The 24,896-nt window shown below is 50.1% G+C and overlaps 1 protein-coding gene across 3 annotated transcripts in view; it reads right to left on the reverse strand.

Annotated features, from left to right (window-relative positions):
* The window catches only part of FGFR1 (fibroblast growth factor receptor 1), a 47,104-nt gene that overhangs the window by 14,309 nt on the left and 7,899 nt on the right, over nucleotides 1-24,896 (reverse strand). For 2 of the 3 annotated variants that reach the window (XM_044912832.1, XM_021681577.2), the window contains exon 2: nucleotides 24,517-24,695. In XM_044912832.1, the coding sequence (XP_044768767.1) occupies nucleotides 24,517-24,607 (91 nt within the window). In that variant the 5' untranslated portion in view covers nucleotides 24,608-24,695. Of the gene's footprint in view, nucleotides 1-855; nucleotides 1,123-24,516; nucleotides 24,696-24,896 lie in introns of all 3 variants that reach the window. The other variant, XM_044912831.1, reaches the window with a different exon arrangement.

Below are 24,896 nucleotides of genomic sequence, written 5' to 3' on the forward strand. Positions count from 1 at the left end.
AACCAGAGCAGAGAGGGAGCCCACCACACTAGTCCGCAATTGCTAACACCTCTCCACAGGTATCCGCCCCTTTTAAAAGGCTTGACACACATGTGGTCACCAAGCAGCGATCATGCCAGATCTTTTTCCAGTCCCTCCTAGTGCTTTTGGGGGTCTGGAGGGAAATAAAGGAGGCAAGTCCTGCAAGTGGGGGCAGGTTCTAAACGATACCCGGAGGAGAAGAGATGCCCAGCCCTCACCCTGGGCTTTCCACACACGGTGTAAAGAAAATTTCAGCTCTTCTTTGTTTTACCCTAGAGTTGTGTAAAAGTCGTGTTCTAAAAAGTGGCAGAGTCCCAAAGTCACAGAGCTCTGGGGTTCCCTGGCTGCCCTTAATACAGCTCCAGAAGGTGGAGGACAGATGTTTTCCACAAAGTCTGGGAATATGGTGGTGCACCTGGATCCTTTCCAATCACAGCAGGGACCCACCTCACCACATATTCCGGGGCTCTAACCCCCGAGCCAAGTACCAAGTCCAAATGGCAAGGGAATGACAGAATGGAAGCTGGCCCAGTCCCAGGCAGCACCTGGAGATCTGGGCAAGCTATGGTGGAAAAAGATCAGTGTCTTACTGACCCAAGCGCATGAGCAGTCACTTCTGAGGCTGATCCTGGAAACCCAGATCTCTGACCTGAGGCCCTCACCACCCCCAGTCACCCCTCTGAGAGCGAAGCCACGCGGCGGGCACGGAGCAATGTTAGTGGGCAGCAGTTTCCGAAGCAGAGTGGGGGCGGGGCTTGCCCCGCCCCCGAAACTGGCAGAGAGGGTGGGAAGGCTGGATCTGGGGAGAGGGTGAGGGCAGGCGTGGCTACCAACCTGAGACGTTGACGGAGAAGTAGGTGGTGTCGCTGCCCGAGGGGCTGCTGGTCACGCAAGCGTAGAGGCCGGAGTCAGCAGGCACGGAGTCCCGCACCTCCACCTCCTCCCCTGTGATGCGGGTACGGTTGCTTTCCACCAGCTGCACCCCGTCCCGCAGCCAGTTGATGCTCTGGACATCGTCCCGCAGCCGACAGCGAAGCTGCAGCAGGTCACCAGGGTGGACCAGGAAGGACTCCACTTCCACAGGGGCTCCCCAGGGCTGGGCTGCAGCCACCCACGGGGGAGGGGGGGAGGGGCCAAGGGACGGGGCAGGAAGAGGGAAGAGGGAGAGAGACAAAGGGAGTTAGGCTAGCGAGCCGCACTGAGCCGCGGCATTCCAGGGGCTACAGAGCCAGGAGGCGGAACTGGAATAGGGGTCAGTGGGAGACAGCTGGCTACCTGGAACCCTACCTCTTCTTCTCTACCCCGCTCCCCCCTAGGGCAAAAGAAGGAAGAGGCAAAGCCAGGAAGCAGCCACAGCAGCATTAAGCAGTTGACGTTTCATTTCCCTCCATCCAAGGGGAGGGGGGGGGAGGCCAGCCACCCACCCCGGGGCATCTTTGTGTCCAGACTGCCCCTCCCTGCACACTCGGTTCTTTGCCAAGAATGGCCACTTCCCAGGAGAACACCCCATTTCCTTTGGGCTAGGCCAGCCTCAACCCTTTCCCTAGTAACAGCTGAGCAAACCCTTTCCCTCAAAAATCTAGCAGCCCCCACCTAAGTAGAGAGAAGGTAATTTGTCAACAGGGGATCCTGGGGTCAAGTGATTCAGCAGGGAGGGGTCTGGCCCTGCAGTGAGTCAGATGTATAAGATGCATATGGGAGAGAGCCAGCCCAGGGAGAGGTCAGCTCAGGGGAACCTCTAGCTAACAGGTGTCGGGCCAGAGGATGCGGAGCTTTTGACTTTATTAGGAGCGGAGGCCGGCAGCTGCCACCAAGCCCACACTTGCTCTGGCCACAACAGCCCTTGCACACAAAGCTCCTTTCTCCTCGTCCCACTGCTGGGCTCCCCCTTCGAGCCCCCCCGCCTCCCCCGCCCCCAACACACTGTCACGCGCATTCACTCCCCCTCACCTCTCTTTCCCTGGATCCCGGGTGCTCCCCGGCTCACAGACCCAATGCGACCTGGTCACCCATCCATCCCTCTCATGACCAGCAACTGGGCACTGGCACTGACAAAGAAGGCCACCATCCCAGAGGGTTCCCTGCTCTGAGCACCCCCTCTTTACCAGGGGGAAATGCAGCTTCTATTTCCATTCAGGATGCTCACGAGCGCTCCCTCCTGGTGTCGTCCGCCAACTGTCCATCCCCCACCAAAAAGTGCCCTTGTTTCGGCTTGTATCTACCCCCTGACTTAGGTCTCCACAGCCCTGGGAGCCTTCTTTCTTTCTTACCCCCCTTCCCCCACCCCGCGGTTAACCATCAGGGGCTCAGCCAGGACACCCTGCAGGTCCCCAAAGCAGGAATCTCTGAAACACACGCTCCCTCCAGTCCCCGAGCCCCACTACCCCCTTCAGGGCCTGCGTCTGCTGGCTGGCAGCTACCCTCCACTTCTCTGCCTGGCTGGGGACTCTGCCCCAAAGCCTCTTCCAGCTCCCAGTCTGGGTCGGGTGCCCTCCCACTGCACCTGTCACACTGAAGGAAAGTTCCCTTTCCCGACTGAGTTCCGAGGGTGGGGACGGGTCATATTTACCTTTAAATCCTCGGCAACCAGTACGGCAACCAGTACGGCAACCAGTAGGGTGCCTGGCACACAAGAATTGCCCAATAAATACTTGTGAACAAGCAAAAAGGACACAGGCACTGTCTCCTCAGCATCTTCCTTTCTAAACTTTCTTTTCTCCTCCTCCAACCCTCACTATAACCAACTCTGACGTTTATCCAGGTTTCTGCCACAAGCCTTACGAATGAAGAAAATGAGTGCCTTGGGCCTCAGCCGGCCCCAGGGACTAACAGCTGTTTTCCTCAGGGGGCCAAGGCAGTAGGCCCTGACCCTCTTCAACCCAAGAGCTGTCTTAAATACTGGGTAAATATGAGTCATCAAAAGTGGGGTTGCTGCTTCAAAAGGGTTTGGAAGCCACTAGGCTAACAGTCATTTGTATTTTTGTGAAGGAGGTCAAGAGCAACACCACAAAGGTGAGCAGACCACATAACTGATTAAAAATAAGCCTTTTGGTTCTTAAAAAAAGTTATTCTTTCCAATTTTAATGGTTTGTGGTTTTGCCAAAAGAAGGGAGAAGAAAAGCAGTTTAGACTTGACCCTTAAAGAAAACATCAACACTCCTATTGATCAAATCTCCACTCCCTCCAACGACCTCACTGATTAAATATTTTGCAGCTCCTGATCTGTACAAGCCGTTGGTCAAACAGTCAACTTGGTAAGCTCAAATTCTTAGCCCCTGGCATCACAGCCTATTTTGACAGGTCCTGGGGACAAAGAGGTGGCGAGACGAGAACACAGGCAATTCCCCAAGAGAAAGTAGCAAAGGGACACTGGCCCTGCTGAGACCAGCTCTGGCTGATTCTAGCTTGGATCCCTAACTTCCCACTTGTCCCAACCAGGATGTGCAAACACAACTCGCCTACGGGGTGTATAAGAAGCCTCAGGACCAGCTTTCTTTTCCCTGCCGCTGGAGTTCCAACTCACTCGGATGTTCCAAGCCTCGGTGCACTCTATCCCTTTATTCCTCTGACCAGGATCCTGCACCATGTGTACGATACAATCAAAACCCTTGCTTGGCATTCAAGGCTCTTTGAAATCTGTTCCCACCTCCCCACGTAGCCTTCTTCCTACCTTCCACTTTAAGGCTGGCTGTTCTGCAGACCAACTGCATTCTCTCCTCACAACAAAACGGACTTCGGCTCAAGGCTGTCAGCGTTGTGATGCTCTATCCTTCCCCCCACTCCACCCCTCCTGACACTGTTCACAGTGCACCATCAAAGCCAGCCAGGAAGCCTGCCGTTGGTCCCAGCGTTGCTACCCTGTCTGGAACACAGTTACTGTGCAAACCACACAAATTCACGCTCGATTACATACCATCTTGTATCGTTTCTTTTAAAAACATCTTTATTGAGATATTTTCACATACCATAAAATTCACCCATTTAGAGCATTTAAGTTCAACGGCGTTTTTTTTTTTTAGTATAAAGTCACAGAGTTATGCAACCATCACCACAATCTTACTGTAGAACATTTTTTATCACCCCCAAAAGAAACCCCACACCGTCACACGCCATCCCCTACCCTTCCCTCAGTCTAGGCATCCACTGTTGCTTTGTCTCTAGAGATTTGCCTGCACTGGATATTTTATATCAATGGAATCATACATTAGATGATTTTTTGAGAGCGCCTTCTTTCATTTAGCATGATGCTTTCAAGGTTCTTCCATGCGGCCGCAATCTCACTACTGCATTCCTTTTGATGGCCAAGTAATATTCCACTGTATGCATGTACCACATTTTATGAACCCGTTTATCAGTTGATGGACACCTGGTTCTATTGTCTCTGAAACAGTCCCAAGTGCCCATGTCTTCCTCTCCTAAGAAACAGCAAGCAACTCAGAGCAGAACTGCCTGTTGTGAATTTCCCACAGTGCCTAAGAATGTCAGAAACGGAAAACACCCAATAGGTCTTGAACTAAATTTAGCATCTGGGAAAGGCTAATTTTTAGAGGAACCAAAAATCAGCCCACGGCTCTTGGGTTATAGTGGATTTTTTTCATGGCTAATAGCACTCTTGGATGTGTGTCAATGTCTCTATTTACAAAGCAGGGATAATGCCACTTTCTTCTAGGAGGTGATGGAAAGGTAACCAAGCACTCGCTGGTTTCCTGGGCCCTGCCTGTCTGCATCGCTGCCCTGAATAGCAGTCCTGACCTGGGGGAGTCCTATGTACGGTGGCTGACGCAAGGGCATCCGGGCTCACCGGCAGCCTCTAACAATTCAGTCCCTACCCTCCATTCTTCTTTTGGTCTTTCTAGCGTCCCCCATTTATGTCCCCACTGGGAAAGGCCCTTGTATCTGTGGCTCCAGTTCCTCTGAGCTGGCCTTTCCCTGGTCAAGACCAATGGGCCAGGGTTATACTTATTGTTAGGTGTCAGGTGGCAAGAAAGGAGCAGACACCTTTATTGGGCTGGCCGTGGAAGATGAAGAAAAGAAAGCCAGTTCACTGCTTGGCCACTTGAAGCCAGGGTTCTTCCAATCTTGGAGAACCTGATTAATTGGAATGGGGATGCTGTGAGGAAAGCGGCAAACCATAACACTTGCTTTGTGTGTCTTCTTTCCTGAGAGATGAGGTGGGACACGGAGGCTGGAGGACATGTTGTATCTGGATTCTGTGATGACCTCGCCTGAGGCTGGAAGTGTTCGGCCGTGAGTCAGATTACAACGTTCGCTCTTACAGGCTCCAGGTGCAATGTGTTCGAAGTGCATTGTGGAAAAAGGTGCGTTGTGTTCTGATGCTCACAGCACAGGGTCACTGTTCTCACCACTGGGAGCGGGAAGGTTAGGGTTAGGGTTAGGGCTGGACTTGAATATCCCTAGAAGATTAAGGCTGCCAACATCTTGGCCAACTCCCCAGAAAACAGGAGTGAGCCAAGGCTCCTGCTTAGCTGCGTGAATCTGAGACTGAGGAGGCCTCTGGTCCCGAGGCAGGTTCCTGGGACGGGGCAGGTGGCAGGTGCACGTGGAAGGCTGTGTAGGCTGGATCCAGGACCCCCTTTAGTGAGAGTGAAAGGGATTTATATACCAATCACCAATCCCATCTTGTTTCTCTAACAGAGCCTCTCTATCCCCCAGGGAAAACCAGGAGCAGATCAGGGAACCACACTTTTTAGTAATCCTCAGGGAAGCAGCTAGAAAAAGGGGGGGGGAGGAGCGGAGTTTCCCAGGGTGCTCTCAAGTCCAGGAACAAGATGAATGTTAATGGAGCCTTACTGAGTCCCTCTTCCCTTCCTATATTCCTCCAAAATACCAGGGCTTTGTAATCCCCAACAAGCCAAAAGGAGGTAGCATTTTGCTTATGGCACAACCGGCCAGAAGTCTGCCACTGTCCTCTAGCAGGCAGTTCTGCCCTGGGTACATCAGATCAGAGCCAAGTGCTGGATTCTAAATGCCCCAGTCTTCTGCCAGCCGTGGGCACTGTGCAGGGCGGGGGATTGGAGCCTGTGAGGAGGCCCAAATCCATACGAACCTTGTCATTCTGAGAAGGTGAGACCCCAGGTCCCAAAAATCCAAGGAGAAGACAGGGAGCTTTCTTCAAAAGAGCTACCATTGGGTGAGTCTGTGTGCCCTGGTTACTGTGCAAGGAGAAGAAACGGATTAAACAAAGGCGCAGCAGACCCATGCCGTGCTCTAACCAGGGGGATCAGCTTTACACGCTTTACATAACAGCTTGACACGGCTGAAGCACTTTGTGGTGCAACACGAGACAACTGGAGAAGAGCAGGAGAACCCAGATCCAGCAATCCAACACGGGCTCTGAGCGTTCAGAACTTAAAAGAAAAAAGTATTGGTGGTCAGGGTAGACAGCAGAGGTTGGACATAATGGTAGGGAAAGGGGAGGAAGCAATTAAGAATTTAGATGGGGAGTGATAACTCTGGGGGAGCAGAAAAGGATGGGGGTGCTTTCAAGCAGGGCTATGCTTGGGGATGAGGGAGCATGGGAGGTGAAGCTAGAGGATGTCCTGCTTGGACTAAAGGTTCACAGCAGAAAGAGCAAAAAATAATGGTTTCAGCCCATGGGGTGGGGGACCAGAGATAACAGAAGCACTAAAGAAGTCCCAAGGGACACATTTCTCTGCAGGCTGTAAATGCAGACCTTTCCTGCCACATGGGCAAAGACACCTGAAAAGGTACTTTGAAATGCCAGTTCACCAGCCTCGGTCCCATTAACAGCCAATCTGGTTTGGCAGTTACTGTCCCCAAGCCCCACAAACAACACGAACCCGGTGAGGAGTCACAACATATTTGCACAGCACTTTGCAATTTACTATGTGTTTTCCCCTCATATTATCTTGGGACCCTAAACAATGCTGAAAACGGTAATGCTAATACTGGACGATATTTACAGCATGCTTACTACATCCTGTACACTGTGAAAGCTTCTAACACAGACTATTGTTCAATCCCTTAGGAGGTAGATATTAACTATCATTATCCCTACCTACGGACGTGGAAGCTTCCTATGTGTCAGGCAAAGGTCTCATTTAGTCTACACAACCCTGAGAAGTAGGTACTACTATTATCCTCATTTTACAGGGGGGACCCTGAGGCACAAAGAGGTCCAGTATTTGTCCAAGATGGCCTGGTCAGTTAGTGGCCGGGCTGGGATTCAAACCCACGTGGCCTGGCTCTTCAGAGTCCACACCCATCCAGAGCCCAGGTCTACTGCTTTGAAAACAAGCTCCTTCACTTTGCCTTTGCAATCCTTGACTTCCAAAAAGTGACTGAGACCCTTTCTGTTCAGCCCCCTGATGCTGTCTAACCACACCCATGTCCCCCACCTCCATGCATGAGGTTCTCAAGTTGGTCGCTTTGACCTTCTCTTTCTCCCATTCCCTCAGCCTCACCACCTCTACCTTATCCTTTAGGGCTTTTTAACTTATGAATGTACTTTCCTGTCCTTGCTCATCTACCCTTTGAAGCTGAGCAGGTGCGACTGTGCACATTTGGCAGGTAAGGAAACGGGGCGGGGGGCGACACGAGGATAGTGACAGGCTCGGGACTAAGAATAATGCCCTGTTTTGGTATGGCACTTGATACTTCAAAAGGCATGTTTAGGGCACCTGGGTGGCTCAGTCGGTTAAGTGGCTGCCTTCGGCTCAGATCATGGTCTCCAGGGTCCTGGGATCCAGTCCTGCATCGGGCTCCCTGCTCAGCAGGGAGTCTGCTTCTCTCTCCCTTTCTCTCCCTCTGCCCCTCCCTACTGCTCATTGTCTCTCTCTCTAATAAATAAATAGAGGCTTAAAAAAAAAAAAGGCATGTTTATTCATGTTCATTCCCATTTAAGTACAAAAACACGGAGACTGAGGGATTTCTCTCCAAGTCACAGAACAGGGGTCAGCTCTGGCTCTGGATGCTGCGTCTGCCAGGGCCTGGGCCCCTCCAGTGTCTCACTTTTCACCCAGCGCTGGGGAGAGGGACAGGCGACCCACTCGAGGTAGTTCATGTGGCTCTGGCCACAGGTAGACAGCACTGTCCTCCCCTCCCCGTGTCCTTGGCTCAATTCTGGATCAGTCACCGGACACCTTCTCTCACCCCTGAGACCCTCACCTTTGAATACAGTTTCCAGCTGAGCTGATGACCTCTGATGACCCTGCCTGACTGGCTGAGAAGATTAAGAACATCAGGCAAAGGGCTCCCCAACCCTTTCCTTGGGCCAGCTGTCCTGCTCACACATCTGAATGCCGCAGGGCTCAAACCCTGACCTCTCTGCATGGGCACCCTGCATTCCATGCCCTCACGCTCCTGAGGACCTTGGTGTATTTCTTCCTCCTCCAGAATCTGGAGCCCCTCAACCACACCCCCCAACCTCAGCTGTCCAATCTCTCAGCCTCTTCGGCCAAGCCGATGACCACCCTGCCCTTCTTATTTTGCTTTCTCCTTAAGTGCCTTTTTCCTCTGCTCTCTCCATCACTCCTACGGACATGAAAACTCACTCCCCAAACTGCAGTCTTAATGTGCCTTCCCAAGACATACAGATTCTCATTACTTTATCCTGCACTTATTCATGCTGCTTGGCTGTGGGTTGGTCCATAAATATGCATCTTCTCGATCCTCCGTGGTCAGGAGTGGTGTCATCCACATCCTACACTCCAAAGGATAACCGGCCCCCAACAAAGCCCAGGCCTGTTGTCTCGGGGTCACGATTTCTGTCATCCTTATGAAATCCTTTTGATTTTGGATTTCTGGGTTAAGAAAATTAGGGGAGAATGGCCATTCTCTTTAGGAACGTGGGGGAACTGGTGGTCCAGGAATGTTTACAGTCTTGGCACAAACTCCCCAGGGATAAATGAGGGGGCAATTGTGGGTGGGGGAGGAACTCGGGGTGGCTTTGAAGACAACTTAAAAGGAACACAGAACAGCGCGGCAGGGCTCCGGGAGCCCTCTGCAGAGGTTTTTTATTACGTTATTTTGGCTTTGAAATGGAACTGAAAACTTACTTTAGTCTGGCAAGGCCGGGCCAGAGCGGGGATCTCACCGAAATCCCGGGGAACTATCCTCCCACAAGAGTTGGGGTAGAGAGGAAGCCCTAAAAATAGGGGATTCCCTGAACTCCTGATGTCCCCAGCGTACGGGGAAAGCTGCAGAAATGGGGGAGGCAGGGGCATGTTGTGATAGGGGAGACAGAACACCAAATCAATTAGCAGGGTCCGACACCCTGATCGGGAGCATTCACCAGTCCCCTGACCCAGGGGATTTGGAGTGTAGGTTTTTTTGTTGTTTTTTTTTTTTTTTTAAGAGAAAAAGGGAAAGAAGTAAGAGGGAACATTTTGCATGCAAATGGGCCACTGCCAGAAGAACCCATTAAAATGTAAAAACTCCACATTCAGCCTGACAAAACGGTGCAAACTGCTGTGTTTGCCAGAGGGGCAGCAATACAGCTCCCGACAAAGGGCCCGAGGAACAATGGCGGGCTGAATGGCCTCTGTCAGCAGGTCCCCTCGTGCGTTGCCATGGGGACCCCACCGGGGCTTACTAAAGGTATTTCCTGAGGAGAAAGGCAGTGCACACATGCCCAGGCAGCCCGGCTAATCCTGACAGGAAGCCATCGCCATTCAGCAGCCCAGGGGCTTGGGGCCGGAGTTTTGTTTTGTTTTTATTAAAAAAAGATTTCGGTCTTTTGTGTGTCCCACCTCATCACTGTAATTTAGTGCAGAGCTGCCTGCACTGGCCAAAGCCTCAGCCAGGGCCCTGCGCCCGCCCCCAAGACCCCCCAAAACAGCTCCCCGGTAGCTGGGCCCAAGGAGGCCCAGGCGCACAGAACCCCACTCGGGAGACCCAGGCCGAAAGCGCCCTGGGCCCAGAGAGGTCTATGTAAACTTTCAAATAGATGTTGCGAGGGGTAACACGGTGTCAGGATGGAGCCCAGGGTTGGAGCCGGTGGGCAGGCCTCCTCGTACCTGCAGCTCTCTCCCTCCTGGGGACGGTGCCCCCCTCAGCATCAGCACCCCCCACATCCCCCCTACCTCCCACCACGGGCAGAGTGCTCTCCCGTTGGGGAGAAGGACTGTAATTAAGTGATTAACAAAGGAATGCTCCCAAGAGTTGTTTTAAAAGAAATTTCCCTTCTTCCTCTCTCCCAGCTAAAGCTCTCACGCCAAGTGTTTACTGACATGCTCCGGATGGAGCCGGGGAGAAATCTCTTCCTATACCCATTTCCCAAAGCGATTCTCAGTACGCTTTGCTTCTCTCCCGCCTACCTCACCAGGAAGAAAAGAGCTGCTCTGGAAAGAGGAAAGTTCACTTAAGTCGTGCTAGGAAGCATAGAGCCCACTCACCCCAGAGCAAAGGGAGATGCCCTGCAGCTATGGGGAAGGGCGGTCTATGCTTACAGTTCCTAGAAGTTTGTGTCACCATTTCACATTTGGCACCAGAGGAATCCAGCCTTGGCAGATTCAGGGAAGTAAGCCAACAACACAGCTGGCGGGGGAGACAGAAACTCCTGTGTGACAACCGCCCCCCTAGGACACAGTTGAGGGTAAATTAACATTTCCTGAGCAAACTTGTATGTGGAAGGAGCCATCCCCCATGAAGGCAGTCCGATGAAGGAGGCTCTGTTCATTCGTTGTGATTTGAAGCCTGGCCAGTGTGTCTGCAAAGCTCATGCCCTTGCGACTAGACCTCCTCCCAAAAGAGGTTCTGAACCTTGCATTTTGACAGAATCATGGAGGAAAACGGATCATTTTGGAGGTATTAATACTATGCCTACTAACTCCCTTGGACACCTGGGAAGCTTCTAAAGCCATGTTAGATGGGTCCTATTTTGGGAAAAAGAGCTAAAGAGCCTCTGCGCAATGATGGAAAACTCCCCCAAAAGAACCCCAAACCCAGTAAGGACCACTCATGTGGGCTGTAAGCCGAGGGGATCTGGACACTCAGGCGGAATTCTTCTCCTGCCTTTATTAAAGATCACATCCGGGCGCCTGGGTGGCTCAGTTGGTTAAGCGACTGCCTTCGGCTCAGGTCATGATCCTGGAGTCCCTGGGTGGAGTCCCGCATCGGGCTCCCTGCTCAGCAGGGAGTCTGCTTTGCCCTCTGACCCTATCCCCTCTCATGTGTTCTCTCTCTCTCTCATTCTCTCTCTCTCAAATAAATAAATAAAATCTTTAAAAAAAAAAAAAAAGATCACATCCTAAACACCAAAGTACAACAAGCCACCAACTGTTACAACACAAAACACCTTCCACTGAACTTGCTGGTGTGTGTGTGTGTGTGTGTGTGTGTTCGAGTGCGTGAGTGCACGCGCGTGCCCGTGCACGCTCACCCAGAGTCCCACTGCTGGACGGGGAGCTCAGACCCTCCCACCACTGGCCCGGAGCCCAGGCCTCCCAGCCATGTGTCTGCAGCTGCGACCTGTCATGCACTTCCTGGTCTGGGCTCTGTAATGGAAAGATCATTAAGGGTGGGGGAGGAGGAGAGTGAGATGAATCAACAGGGAAGAGGTAACCCTGTAGCTCCCACTCTGCTAGGCTCTGACCTTAAAGTCCGGTCAGGTTCCTTAAAGAAAAGAATGTACTGCCCTCCCCCCACCCCGCCCCCTACTAGGGCCCCTCATAGGGTTTCCCCTCCCCCATGCTCAGCAGAGCTTGTTTGGGGAAGGAAGCACCAGCAGCTGGGCAGGAAAAAGTTGTAGCTCCCTAAACTTGCTGATGAATTAGTGGAGGACTCAGCTGTTCCAGAATTTGCCTTTTCACTCCCCCCAAAACCTCAATGGATGCTTGAGAGCACACTTCGCCAAAGCTCTCAGCACTCCAGAGTAACTGCCATCTTCCCTCCCTGTCCAATCCAATGGTGGCATGGTGGGTCTGGGTTACACAGTGTCCGGGGGTCACCACCCGCTGCAGTGGGCAAAGGATGGGCTCTTCATAAGGTTACTTTTTCTTGATGTTAAAGAAATGCCTTTTGGGGTGCCTGGGTGGCTCAGTGGGTTAAACGTCTGCCTTCGGCTCAGGTCATGATCCCAGGGTCCTGGAATCAAGCCCTACTACTGACTACCGGCTCCCTGCTCAGCGGGGAGCCTGCTTCTCCCTCTCCCTCTCCCCATCCCGCTCGTGCTCTCTCTCTCTCTTTCAAATAAATCAATAAAATCTTTAAAAAAAGGAAATGCCTCTTATCTTTACATTATGAGAATAAAGGCAATAAACATCCTTTTAAAATGAAATGGTGTAGAAAGGTGGTTGCCAGGGGCTGGGGGAGGGGAGAATGGGGAGTTCATGTCTAATGGGAACAAGAGTTTCAATTGGAGAAGGTGCAAAAGTTCTGAAGACATGGTGGTGAAAGTCGCACAACACGTGAATGTACTTAATGCCACAGAACTATACGCTCAAAACGTGAAAACTGGTCCATTTTTGATGTTATGTATATTTTTACCACAATAAAAAACAGGGGTAATGGTAGTGAACAGTGTTGGATTTTAAAAAATGTTCTGACGTGGCAAAACAAGTTAACCCTATGTAGGTTCCCAAAACCTGGGGGGGAAATTGTACTGGCCCATGAAATCTAAAAATCTGGCACCACTGGTCTGTTCCAGATTTGCAGGACAGTGAGGACCCAGAGGGACACATGGATGGACCATATATTCATTTTCCTCTCTCTCCTTCACACACACCATGAAAGGTGAGCATTTAGTGCTCCTTGTTTTAAGAAACTAAAAGAACGTGGTTCAGGGATTTTTCTACCTGAGATGGAATGGCTGTCGGGTAGAGAGCCGGTCGAAAAAAACAGGACCAAAGGCTTGGGGGACGGTAAGGGCCAATATCCACACTGAGGACTCCTCTGCTCAGACAATCTGGGGGATCTTGAACAATTAGAACCTTGGGGGGGAGACAGAACTACTCTGGGCAATGTCAACATCCCAGATCTGAAATCCTTGTAAAAACCCCACAGTCCCAAACTCTGCCTGAACCACAGGTCTAACTGGCTGGGTACAGTGGAAAGAACACCTGAGTGAAAATCACTCAGACGACTGGCCCTACCATTCACGGTGTGACCCTGGGCAAGTCATCGCCCCTCGCTGGGCCTTACGAGGTGAGCATCACTCACTGCCACACCCTCGTGCCTCCGTGAGCGCAGAGCTCCCTCTGGTGTGAGGGAAGGCAAGAGACCTCAAGTTAATTTGCTTTAAGAAGAGGGGATTCTGTTTTGGTCCCAGAGCTCCAGCCACCGGCACCTTCAATAAATGCTTCTCTTCGTGCCTTCTCTCTGACCCATGTTCTCACCAGAAGAAGCCTTAGAATGGAGAATACAGAATAGCCAAAAGGCCGTGACTGGCAGAAAACTGCGAGCCCAGGTATTCTAGAAGGATTTATTTCACTGAACTTTTTGATTCATGACATATTATCCCATGAGAACTGGCTAGGCAAATAAATTTTTAAAAATGGAGCGGGGGCCAGAGGGTAGTGGAGAAGGGCTAACGTTGTAAAAGAAATGCCACTTCCAAATGCACCCTTCAGGCATTTATACAGTCTTGACCGCTCAAATTAACATCCGTAAAAGTTTTGAATGCCACAGGAAGAACTTCATTCAGTAGTTAGTTAAGGAACCTGACTCTTTTAAGGTTCAAGAGCTAATTCCTAAAACCTAAGGAAAATAAACTTTAATTCCAAAAGTAAATTCTAAAGTTTGACAATAAAGGAGCAGAGATTTCTGAATGCAAAAGGACCCTTCTAGGGGGCTGGAGAGCAGATCAGCATTCCAAAGGCGGTGATAATTGACTTAAAGCCCGACTCATCAGAAAGAGAGAGAGAGAGAGAGAGGGAGGGAGAGAGAGAGAGAAGAGAGTCTCCTTCCTTCGGAGGAACGCTTTCAGACCAATCTACACCCCCCCGACGCACCCCCCTCCCCAATACCCCCAGGCAAACTGACTCAGCACTCTTCCACCTCTCCCACCTACCTCCCTGCCAATCTTAATCTTTCTCTTTCCAGCCTCCCTGATACTCCACCTTAGGGTTAGGGCTGTAGGCACAGATACCAGCCAGGCTCAAGTCTCAACCCTGCCACTTCCTGGCTGTTTAATCTCCGCAAGTTTTTGTTTGTTTGACCTCTGAGTCAGTTGCCTAAACTGTGAAATGGAAACAACACCTGCCTTATAGACTTTTTTTGAGAAATTAACTGACCTCAGAGGTTCTCAAAGTGTGGTTCCCGGACTGGCAGGAAATGTGTTAGAGCTACCAAGCTTCAGAACCCAGAGCTCTGGGTTTAAACATGCCGGCCAGGAGATGTCATGCCTCCAACACCCAAGAATGCTTGTCCAACAACTGAAATAAAGTGCTCCATATGTGGTAGCAGTAAGTCTTTCTCACTTATTTTCCTTATCTTTCTGTTGAAAAGGATTTTATTCCCACCGCCTCCTTTTGAAAACTAGAAATTTTAGGTATCTCTTTTTAAAAAAGAAAATGGATTGTTCCTTACTGGTGTTCATGCACGGATTCATTTGTTCAGAAAGTATTAATTGAGCACCTAGTATGTAATCAGATGTTCTAAGATGCTGATGTGAACAAAAGGCAAAACCAAACCTCCGCCTTCATGATGTACATACACACCTGTCACAGCCCACGAATGACGGTCAGTCTGTCCCTTCACTTCAGGGAAGGGCCCTGTCCTCTGGTTTCAAATGTCCTCATAACCTGGGTTTTATGTCCTTACTTGATGCAGTCTTTTGATGACATTTCTTAAATGTGTCATTTACTGTATCTGCATATGTCTGGTAAGAATAACACTGGCTAGGGCTGGGCCTCACCCAAGGCGAGGCTAGGGGCAGGGAAGGCATTTGTCTTTGGCCTCCCATTCAAGAGGGGCCTCCAAGACTTTTGGTGTCTTTTCCCCCAAAAGGTTACACAGAGAGTTACCAACAGAACTGGAAGAAAATATTTACCAAACAACTTTTAATAAATCTGTGTCCTATTCCTGGGGCATACTTCAGACGGTAGACCACAATTAATACATATTTTTAAAATCCTGTAATTATTTTGTGACTAGTTCATCTACATTATAATTTTGTTTAAAACATTAATGTGTTGGGGAGCCTGGGTGGCTCAGTTGTTAAGCGTCTGCCTTCGGCTCAGGTCATGATCCCAGGGTCCTGGGATGGAGCCCCGCATCGGGCTCCCTGCTCAGCGGGAAGCCTGCTTCTCCCTCTCCCACTCCCCCTGCTTGTGTTCCCTCTCTCGCTGTGTCTCTCTGTCAAATAAATAAATAAAATCTTTAAAAACAAAACAAAACAAAACCATTAATGTGTTGAAGGTAAACACTAAGGTAACCAAAATTTTCAGGATTCTTCCTCCTCTCTTTGTATTTCTTCATATCTTAAAGATATATATACCGGTAGTCTCAGAACAATGTCAATGCTCTGGCCTCACTGAACCTTCTGACATGTTTATTTCCACCCATCAGACATTGTTGGACCACAACCACTTGAGAAGCAATCTAGGTGGTTTATGTGTCTGGGCAACACCACTACATTCTAGAATAAGTGTGACCTGCAAAGAAAATTCCGGTGTGGCATCTGACACTTTGGGGACCTCTGATCCTAGACCTTCTCCGAATAGGAGGGCTTGGCTGCAGTGGAAAATGCAGCCTCAATGGGGTTTTTGTTCTACTGATTATTCTAGGCTAGGGAACCCCTTCCATTAGGGCAGCTCACAGACTTATGACCCATGCATAACCTCTGAGGAGAGAGCAGAATGTCACACAAGAAATGGCATAAGGCAAGCATCCCTAGCTGCCCTTACCCCAATCACACACATGTTCATACCACACCAGAAAGGGCCTGGGTGGCTCAGTTGGTTAAGCATCTGCCTTTGACTCAGGTCATGATCTCAGGGTCCTTGGATAGTCAGGCTCCTTGCTCAGCAGGGAGTCTGCTTCTCCCTCTCCCTCTGCCCCTCCCCCAGGTCATGCTCCCTTTCTCTCTCTCTCAAATAAATAAATAAATAAAATCTTAAAGGAAGAAAGGAAGGAAAGAAGGGAGGGAGGGAGGTGGAGCTTGATTCCTGTGAGATAAAGAAGGGCTGACCCAGTAAATTCAAATGTTTAAATTCAAGTGTTGGCCAGCCTGAATTTTGGGAGGGAAACCCAGTATGACATAGGGACACAGTTTAATACGCTGGAAAAAAATACCAAAGTCAGATCAACTTGAGTCTGAATCCCAGTTCCATCTCTCACCAACTATGACCTCAGACAAGTTACTTAACTCCTTGGATCCCAGCTTCCTCATCTGATTATGGGAATAAAACCCATGGCCATGAGATCGATGTAAAGATGTAAAAATGTAAAGCATTCAGAGTGTGAAGGTGCAATAAATAATATTTATTAACTGTTATTTTAAAAGACCTTTACCAGCATAACCTTCCTGGGGGCAGTTTGGCAGTATGTATTAAAAACTTTTAGAAAATAAACATCCTTGGCTAGGTGGACAAATTTTATTTGTCAATGTATGCTCATTTAAGTGGAAACTATTGAAAATAACCTAAATGCTCAACAGTGGAGAACTGGGTAAATAAATTTTGCAAACCCATACAATGGAATACTATGTAGTTATTAGGCACAAAAATTTTTTCTTTGCATGGCAAGTAAATACTACGTGCTTGGGGTACCTGGCTGGCTCAGTTGGTAGAGCATGCGACTCTTGATCTCAGGGTCATGAATTTAAGCCCCAGGTTGGGCACAGAGCTTACTTTAAAAACAACAACAACAAAAAACCTACTACATGCTTAAGTTAAAAACCAGTATATACCATATAAATCCCATTTTTGAAAAGTCATGTTTGTATAAATGCAAGAAAAAACAGCCTAAAGAAATAGATTCACAGTTAACAGTGATTATTTTTATTTACTTATAGATTTATTTATTAGAGAGAGAGAGAGAGCATACACAGGTGTATGCTCGCCAGCAGGGGGAGGGGCAAAGGGAGAGGGAGAGAGAATCCCAAACAGACTTGGCACTGAGCGAGGAGCCCCCCACGCAGGGCTTTGTCTCACAACCCTGAGATCATGACCTAAGCTGAAATCAAGAGTCTGATGCTTACCTGAGACTGAGCCACCCACATGGCCCAAGAGTGATTATTTTTAGATACTGAGAATATAAGTTTTTCTTTTTCTCTTCACATGTCTGTATTTTCTAAATTTCCTACGATGAACCTCGATGACCTATCAAATATCAATGTTTTATTTTTTTAAAAGATTTTATTTATTTGAGAGAGAGAGAGAGAGCGCGCGTGCGCGCACACAGGCGGGGGAAGGGTAGAAGGAGAAGGAGAAGCAGGTTCCCCGCTGAGCAGGGAGCTTGACGTGGGGCTCAATTCCAGGACCCTGGGATTATGACCTGAGCTGAAGGCAGACACTCAGCCGACTGGGACACCCAGGTGCCCCGAATATCCATGTTTTAAAAGAGCAATGAAAACATTCTTTCTGATTGCACAGAACTTTGCTCTAGAGGAAGAAATAACTATATGTTAAAAATTCCATATAATGTAAAGCCAAGTACCAGGCTGAAAGTTAAACAGAAAGGGGTGAAAAAAAGAGTGATTAATTTGGAGCCACAGGAAGGCTTCATGGGGTAGGTGGCCCTCAAGCTATGCCTTAGGCTAAACCCAAGCTAAACCCTCAGCGAAGAGTAGGAATTACAAAAAGTGGAAGGAGTAAAAGATAGGGATGAACATTTCCTGCTAAGGGACCCAGATAAACAAGGGTTATGTATGGATGAATATACTGTATAAAACAAGGAAAAACGAAGAGTCTTGTTTGGCCAGATGGATGGATGGAAGAGAAAAAGAAGGGGGGAAAACGAAGGAAGTGAGGGAGGGGGAGAGGGAGAGAGTGAGTTCAATCTGTGAAGTCTGTGAATGTATCCTGAAGGGACCACTAGGCTAGTGGTCAATCGTAGAGAAAATTTAGGAAGGGATAAGCTCTAAACTCAACTTTCTTTGTTGATTAAGTATCTGAGTGTTGGTGGATTTTAATCTCTCCCCCTACCCAAGCTTGTAACCACGGAGGCCCATCTTCACGGAACTCCTTGACCCTCTCACCCACTTGAGGCTCCATGCGCCTACACATCCAAGGGCAGGGAAACACAGCCACATTCACTCAAATGGCGGTGCCAGCTGCCCTGGCATTCACCTCCTTCTACACAACCCACCCCAGAAGGCTTGAGCCACACCACTGTATGTGGGATAAGGAAGGAGCATTGCGTTTCAAGCTCTGCCAGAGCCAGTCCTTCTCAGGGCTTGGAACTAACTGGACAGACACCTCACCCCAACAGTTCCCAGTGTGCAAGGAACACGGTCTTTATTATTATTTTTAAAGATTTTATTCATTTATTTGACAGAGAGAGAGAGACACAGTGAGAGAGGGAATACAAGCAGGGAGCCCGACGTGGGGCTCGATCCCAGGACCCTGGGACCTCGACCTGAGCCGAAGGCAGACGCTTAACCAACTGAGCCACCCAGGTACCCTGGAACACAGTCTTTAAATGAAGGCGGTGGGCACCTCGTTTGGCAACGGGGAAGAAAGGTGGGAGTCCAAGCGAAGCGAGAACTGGGAGGGGGAACTCTGAGGATAGCAGCTACCGTGAAGAGGAACAAGCCTACCATGGGGGGCTTCGGGCAACGGTCTCCCCTACTTGGGTGCTGCCAGCTGGAAGTCAGAGCAAACCTCTAAGTTCAGGAGCAGCCCAGACTCCAGAAGGCTCTTCCTGAGAGGAAACAGTCTGGGATTTACTCCAGGCCCTCAAGAGCCCAGGTAGAGATCACTTAACTTGCAGCTGAACCAGTGGAGGCCTGAAGGGGGGGCGGGGGGGGCAGGGTGGACAGAAAGAAGAGAATGTTTGCAGTAAGTTGTAAATGAGCCATCTTTCCAGAATTAATAGGGAGGCCTGGGCAGCCAAACTCGGGAGACCGGGAGCGCCAGACCAGCTGGACTTTCCCCGGTCAGCAGGGACACAGTTGTCTCATTTCCAGGCTTCGGGGAAGGAAGGAGGAGGCAAAGGTGGTGTCCACAGGGTGAGCTGGAGCCCCCGGCGGCCCCGGAGGAACAAGGCACTGTGAAAACAGGGCGCAGCTGCTGGTCAGGCTCTTTGACCCCGGACCTCGCCCTCGCGGATAATGACTCCCCAGAACTCACTTCTCCCGAGGCCGTCCATCACCTCCCCAGACATAAGCCATCACTCACTGCTTTTGCCGGACCAGGAGCAAGCACCCTGGCCGAGCTCTGCTGACCCACCTCCAGGCTGGGGCCACAGACTCCAAAGGAATCCCTGGCACTCTCCCTGCGGTTCCTGCCCACCCCAGCCTCCAGGTAGTGCCAGAAACCAGGTGACAAAATCCCGGCCTGATTCTTTGTCTGGGCTCCCTCCCCTCCCCCACCGGCAGCAAGGGCTCTGGGGCCATTTGTTCTTCCCTGAGAAATTCCTCCTCCCTGACTTCAGGGAGCTGGCTGGCAAAGCCAGAGTGGAAAATCAGTGAAGCTAATAGTGTAGCAATGCAGACACCAGAGCCAAGAACACAGCCCTGGAGTGGCTTTGCCGCACTTGCCCAGTGTGGTCAAGCAGACACGTGAGCGCTCCTCCTTCACATTCTCTCACAAGCCAGCCGAGCCCTGGGTCCTCCCTACCCCCACCCCACTCAGCTCAGCTCCGCTCCGGGAACACTGGCAAACACACCCTGTCAAAAGCACTCTAGCCTCCAGTCTCTGGGGAAGAGGACATGGGGCCGAGCGGATCCTCTGGGGAAACCTGGTAAGTAAGCACCCTGCAGATTTCTACTGACCTAAAAATCCTCCACCCTTGTCCTCAAGTGGGTCACCCAACATCACCTTTGGCTCCACGTCACTCCACTTGCCTCCTGGCAGGGGGTGAAGAAACTCCTCTTGACCATCCAGTGTGCATTCAAAGTAAACAGCTTCTTTTCACAAGAAGAAATTCTGTTGGGGGCAGATGGGGCAGAGGAGCGCCCCTGGACGTGTGTCCCAGGGCAGCCACCAGCCGCGGGTCCTCTGGCCACACTGATCGCTGCAGCCTATCTGAGGCTGGCAGTGGGAGACCCTCCGCTACCTATTTGCGGCTCCCCCTGCACCCAGGCTGAAATGCATACCCCTTGGGGCCCAAGACCGCTGTGGGACCCTTGGGGGGCGGCCTGGGGTGGCCAGGGCCCTACCACCTGAAGCCGGGGCCATGTCTCTGGCACTGCTTGTAGCTTCTCCGGCCGTGGGCGCAGGTTTCCGTGGAACACGGACAAAGCCTCGCTTTGTGACTCCCGGCATCAGCACCGAGGGGGCTTGCAGCCAGAAATGGAAACGTGCGGCTTTTCCATTAAGTCTAACCTCTCCCCCTTCGACCGGCCACCAGACTCCTTCAAATCTGGGTAGGTGGGAGGAGCTGTAAAACCCCAACCCATTAAATCGCTTATTAGTTGCAGGTTTCTGAGTATGCAGGCAAGTATTTTGAGACTGCAAGCCTCATACTGTCCCCCTTGACCAAGGGGTCTGGGGTGTTTAACCCATGTTCCAGGACTCCCACCCCCAACTGCAAGAAGCAGCCTCACAACCAGTTTTGGATTCAGCCATTTGCTTTTCCCAGTCTTATTCTAAAGGAGAGAAAAAGACACAGACACAACCCTTCTCAAGTTCAAATGTCTTTCAAGTTGGTGCTTATCTTTCTAAAGGGGCTTTCTGCCCCTTGGCCCACGACCCAGGTTCCGTCCATCCATCCAACTCCCTCCCCTTCCTCAAGACTTGATCTGAAACAAGCTTTGCCTCTTTAAGATCCCAAACTAGAGAAAGGAAAGGAGAGGGCGGGACAGAGGGAGGCTGGTTTTCCTGGAACCCTTATTAAATCAACTTTCCAAGGACAGCCAGAAACTCCAGGCCCTCCCCACTCCCTCAGGAGCATTTGCAGACTGGGGGAGGGGCTCCCAACACACACACACACCCCTCCCCACCACACACACACACACACACACACTTACAGCAAGGCCTTTCTAAAGGGGAAAAGGCTCCCAACACACACACACACACACTCTCTCTCTCTCTCTCTCTCTCACAGCAACGCCTTTCTAAAGGGGAAAAGCTCTCCATGGGAGCAGAGTTTTGGGTTTAAACTTTTGGACAAACCCTTTATACACAGATTATAGTCTTTTCTGAGGACAATAGCAGCATTATTATTTAATAATCAGCAGGGCCAAGACTATACGGTGATACTTTACATTTGTGAGGTACCTTATGGTTTACAAAGCACAGAGGCAGATTTTCCCTTGTGACTTCCCAGCAGTTCTCTGAAGACTGTGGGGCATGGGTTTTGCCATCACAAAGCTCAGGAGGGATAAGCTCTGTGAAGGGCCACCCTGCACCAGGGGACTTGTCCTCTGAGTGCAGTGGATTTCCACATCTGCATCCTAAGGCATCCCATGCCATGCAGGGAACGGCAAGGCCCTCCCCATGTGGTGTCTTCAGGACAAAGTACCCACAACTGCCATTTACTGCTCACAGACCATGCACCAGGCACTGTTCTAAGAGCGTTGCATATACTCTTATTTGATAGCCACAAGGATCCTGGGAGCGGATGCTCATTAGCATTATATCTTATATACGTTCCATACAGAGGAACGTTCCCAAGGGTCAACAGCAAGAAGTGGTGCCAAAATCAAAACCAAGGCAACTGAGCAAACCTTAGGCCCACACAAGACTTATACACAGATATTCACAGGAGTTTTATTAATAAAAACCAAAACCATTAACCCATCAACAGGTGAATGGCTACACATTTGCCACGTAATGCCATTATATGAAATTCTAGAAGAGGCAAACCTGGTCCACAGTGACCGTAAGTAGATCTGTGCAGCACTTGACTGAGTGCAAAGGGCAAGAGGGAAGTTGTGCAGGTGACGAAAATGTTCCCTCTCTGAACTGGGATAGTACTGACATCGGACGTTATGTTTATCAAAACACACTGAACCGTATCCTTAAAAATCAACGTTTTTTCCAGAACGTAAGTTATACCTCAGTTAAGTTGATTTAAAAAAAAAATGGTGGTCTAACTTCAGTCTTCACTGCTGCAGAGCCTCCCAATAGCCCCCTCAACCTCCCCTGTTCCCTCCCTGCCGTTCCTGGCCTATGCCCCCTCCACGTCAAGACCTTCAGGCCCCTGGTTCCATCCTCCATCACTGCCTGGCCTTCCTTTCTCAGTCTGGATCCACTACCAGTGGCTTCCATGAACCTCACCCACCCCACCCTGAAATTCCTAGCCTTGTACGCTCGGCCATCTCCTTCCTGAGTACGGGTACCCAGGCCTGAGACCTGCACCATTCACTCTCTCCACCCTCCATGTCTCAGGTGCAAAAGAGCTTGTTAGAGAAAGTTTAAAAGAAAAAAAAAAAAGTACTTTAGGGCCCATTGTAAATTCATATTCTCAAACCTCATCCAAGCCCTCCTGGCTTTTGGACTCTCTTGTTATGGTCTATACTGTAGCTGATCCAAATCTCTACTCCCTACAAACCTCCTGCCCTAACTCATTCCTTTTACTCTGATGTCATTCTGTCTCTGTCTCTAGTCACCCAGAGTTGACAGCCAACCTACTGATTCTATTTCTGATTCTACAACAACCTATCTGATTCTACACCCATAGATTCTATTTCTATAGTGTCTGCTAGTTTTCCTTCCTTTACAATCTCCCGCCCCACATCCTGGTTCCTCCCGCTAGCTGGACATTCAAAACAAACGTCTGACTGGCAACTGTGGGAGCAGCCGTCCTAACTACCAAAACTTCACCTGTAGGTGCTTTATCTGAATGACCTCATTTCAGGCTTTATTATCGCCCCATTTTAAAGATGAGCAAACTAAGGCTTCGTGTGCTGGGGTAATGTGTCAAAGCAAGTAATGCAGATATGAAATGGCAGAGCAGGATTCAAACATAGATGTCTTCCTCCCATCCATCCAAATCAACTGCCAGGCTGATTTTCTGCAAGCTGGATCACACCACTACCTGCTCAGAATTTTTTGAGATTCCAGTATAGTTTACTTAGCAGGGTGTCCAGGCCTTCCATATGCTAACAGCCCAATTTCTCTAGGTGTTACTTCCCACCACCACCTGCTCACCAGGCAAGTCGTTCTGGATACACCTTATACATGTGGCCTCAGTACCCTCACTCATGCTAGTCCGCCTGGAATGCCCTTCATTCCTCTCTTCCAAACAAACCCCCACCTACCCCCTCTAGACCCATGCCAGCCGCTCTCTGCTCTCCTCTTCCTCTGCGTTCCCACTGTGTTGCTATGACTCCACTGTGTGGTCTAAACTCGGTCTACCTTGTACTTAGTTACCTCTGCACCTGTCTCCCTGACAATAAACTCCCTGTGGGTAGAGATGCTCTCTCCCACTCTGGGTCTCTGGCATGTTCTAGCTCAGATCTGACGTTCAGTTCCATTACTGAAGGCAACATTAATCTGCCTGCTCTAGTCAAGTGCACCTTCCAGAAAGTCTCATGTGCCCTCTCTACCACCATGCGAGTGGACAAATATGCTCACTCATGATTTATCATTCAATTGGGTCCTGACAGCTGAGACAGATGGCCCTTTAGGCTCAGCCACTACGTCACGTGCTCACCTGAGTCTCTCACCCACTGCCCGCCAACCTTCTCTATTGATGTGATCAGCCACTGGGCCACAAGCCACACGACCCTTTGGCAGCAGTGAGTTCTCACAGAGGGTTCTCACAGACCCCTGAAAGTGTGTTGTACCTGTAATCTCCATGAAGTATTTTCACAACTCCAGTAAATCCCATGAGCAAGTCCTTCCCATTACTAATAATCTCTGAATTTCCAACAAGCCATAGATCTCCACCAGCGCCCATGCACCATAATGCTCCCTGGCTCTCCACTCTCCATCTACTTGAAATCCCTCCAGTGGTGCAGCTCCAAAGCAAACTGCTCAGCAGGCCTCCAAACAGACATGCTCAGACATGGTCAAGGAAGGAAAAATGGCACGCCCTTGGCCATGACTGTCAGTCCTCATAGAAGATGGGTCTCTGGAACAATTTTCAAGAAGCCAGAGGTCTTTATCAAGCTCCCACATCTTTCAACATCCTCTGATCCAGGTTCTAAACAAACAAATTCATAGGTCACTTGTGCCCCATTTTATACATCATCTAGTTTAGGGAGCCAGCTCTTGGGTCCCAATCAGAAGTTCTTTTTCAGGAAGAGAAAAGCATAAACCCACCCTAAGCATGTCACCTCTGACAGATGGATGTCACCAGCCTTTGTGACCCCAACCTCTGCTGGAGTTGGGTGTGTTTATAGCCAGGCCCAAACCAGACCAGGTATTGTAGAAGCCTCTCAGTCAACACATGACTTCTGTCCTAGTGTGCTATGTTTCTGAGGCCCAGGAGGCCAGACTGGCCCCGCAGCCCATAGCTTACCTTGTTCAGGCAAGGTCGGGGCCGGCCTAGCAGTGCAGAGCGCGGCTGTGACCAGCACAGCCCAGAAGAGGAGACACTTCCAGCTCCACATCCCAGTTCTGCTGTTAGAGGTCGGTGACCAGGCTCCGCACCTCCATGGAGACTCCGTCTTGAGCTTGATCTTCCTTTTCAAGCTGACTCTAGGGAAAAGAAACAACCAAACAGTTAGGAAGGTCTGCATGGGAGGTGGGGAGGCAAGGAGGAAAAGAAGTGAAAGCATGGCACATAGTCACCCTGTCCAGAAGGGTGCTGAAAGCAGTAACTTGCTTCTTAAGGCACAAAGAAGAGAACTGTGGTCCTGTCCCGAAATTGAATTCGGGGTTACAGGCCTTCATTAGACC

Source organism: Neomonachus schauinslandi, chromosome 2 (genome assembly GCF_002201575.2).
Source record: "Neomonachus schauinslandi chromosome 2, ASM220157v2, whole genome shotgun sequence".
NCBI classification, from domain to species: Eukaryota; Metazoa; Chordata; class Mammalia; order Carnivora; family Phocidae; genus Neomonachus; species Neomonachus schauinslandi.